The 1,198-nt window shown below is 48.7% G+C and overlaps 1 protein-coding gene across 1 annotated transcript; it reads right to left on the bottom strand.

The window, feature by feature from the left end:
• Window positions 1–84: 84 nt before the first annotated feature.
• LOC121964612 (probable E3 ubiquitin-protein ligase HERC1) lies at window positions 85–784 on the bottom strand (the record flags this gene model as incomplete). Its single annotated transcript, XM_042514816.1, has 3 exons — window positions 85–210; window positions 338–403; window positions 485–784. Coding segments are annotated over 3 exons (492 nt in total), but the record flags the coding sequence as incomplete, so codon positions are not given.
• Window positions 785–1,198: the final 414 nt, after the last annotated feature.

The raw sequence follows: 1,198 nt of genomic DNA, 5'->3' as shown, positions 1-1,198 counted from the left end.
CTTTTAAGGTCCTGGGGGCACTCTGATAGAGACCCAACGTGTGTGTGCGTGCGTGCGTGCGTGCGTGTGTGTGTGTGTGTGTACCTGCTGGGCCTGAGAGAAGGAGGGGGCGGTGGTTGGGACCAGGATGTTTCTGCCGGCTTCTGCCAGCTGTCCGTGTCGCCCTGCACCCCACAGATACACATCACACTTCCCCCCAAGGTGCCAGTCCTGCAAAAACACACACACACACACACACACACACAAGACAAAAAAAAAAAAGTCATTATCCCCAGAGTCTGATGCAAACACAGACAAAGCACTTATTAAACGTAATCTGGGTCTCAGACAGCGTTACCTCTGGTCTGGACGTGGCCCAGGACATGATCTGTTCATCCATCCCAGACGCCCATTTACTGTTGTCCTGGAAACAGAAAGCAAACACTGTTATTAAAAGCAGCAGAAGGTTATTATAAACTGCAGTTTCATCAGCGGCGTTCCTCACCATCAGCAGAGCCATCTCGTCTTTGGGCACCGGCTCCAGGTCGGGCACGGAGAACGACTCGGAGAAGGTGACGCCTCGAGCGAGAGCCTCCGCCGCCTTCACCGTGGTGGAGAAGCAGTCGAGCCAGGCCCACTCGCTGGCGCACCAGACGGCGGTGCCGGACTCTGGCGGGCAGTGTCGGAGGTGAGGGGACACGGGTGCGCGACACAGGAGCTGGTCCAGGTGGAGACCCACAGCCAGGGAGGCCAGGCACTGCATGTAGGGGCTGTGGACCAGCTGCTCCCCACAGACTACGTGAGGCTGCAGGTTTACAGAGAGGAGACGTCAGGGACGAGTGACGTGACGGAGTGAGAAGAAAATTCACCTCAGGCGCTCTTAATAATAATAATAATAATGAAAAATATAATAAAAATGATAATGACAATAACAATAATAATATGATGATAAAGCTTTTTTTTATAGCATTTTTCAAGACCAACGTTGCAAAGAGCCTGCTTTAATATCACATACACTCGACGCACTCTTAATATGATTTTCTGCTTTCATTGAGGTTTTTTTTTTTTTACTTTCATTAATTTTCAGAATTTTAACCATTTAAACGTCATTTTTTTGTCATGATGCTACTGTGATTTTAATTCAAAAAAGAAAAAAAAGTAGAAAGAGTAGACAGTGTGTGAGTGTAGCTGCTGACAGTCTGGGATATGTCAGTGTGTG

The sequence above is a fragment of the Plectropomus leopardus genome, unplaced genomic scaffold (genome assembly GCF_008729295.1).
Source record: "Plectropomus leopardus isolate mb unplaced genomic scaffold, YSFRI_Pleo_2.0 unplaced_scaffold16361, whole genome shotgun sequence".
NCBI classification, from domain to species: domain Eukaryota; kingdom Metazoa; phylum Chordata; class Actinopteri; order Perciformes; family Serranidae; genus Plectropomus; species Plectropomus leopardus.
Note: the sequence above shows the minus strand (reverse complement) of the source record. Positions and strands in the feature narration are given on the sequence as shown.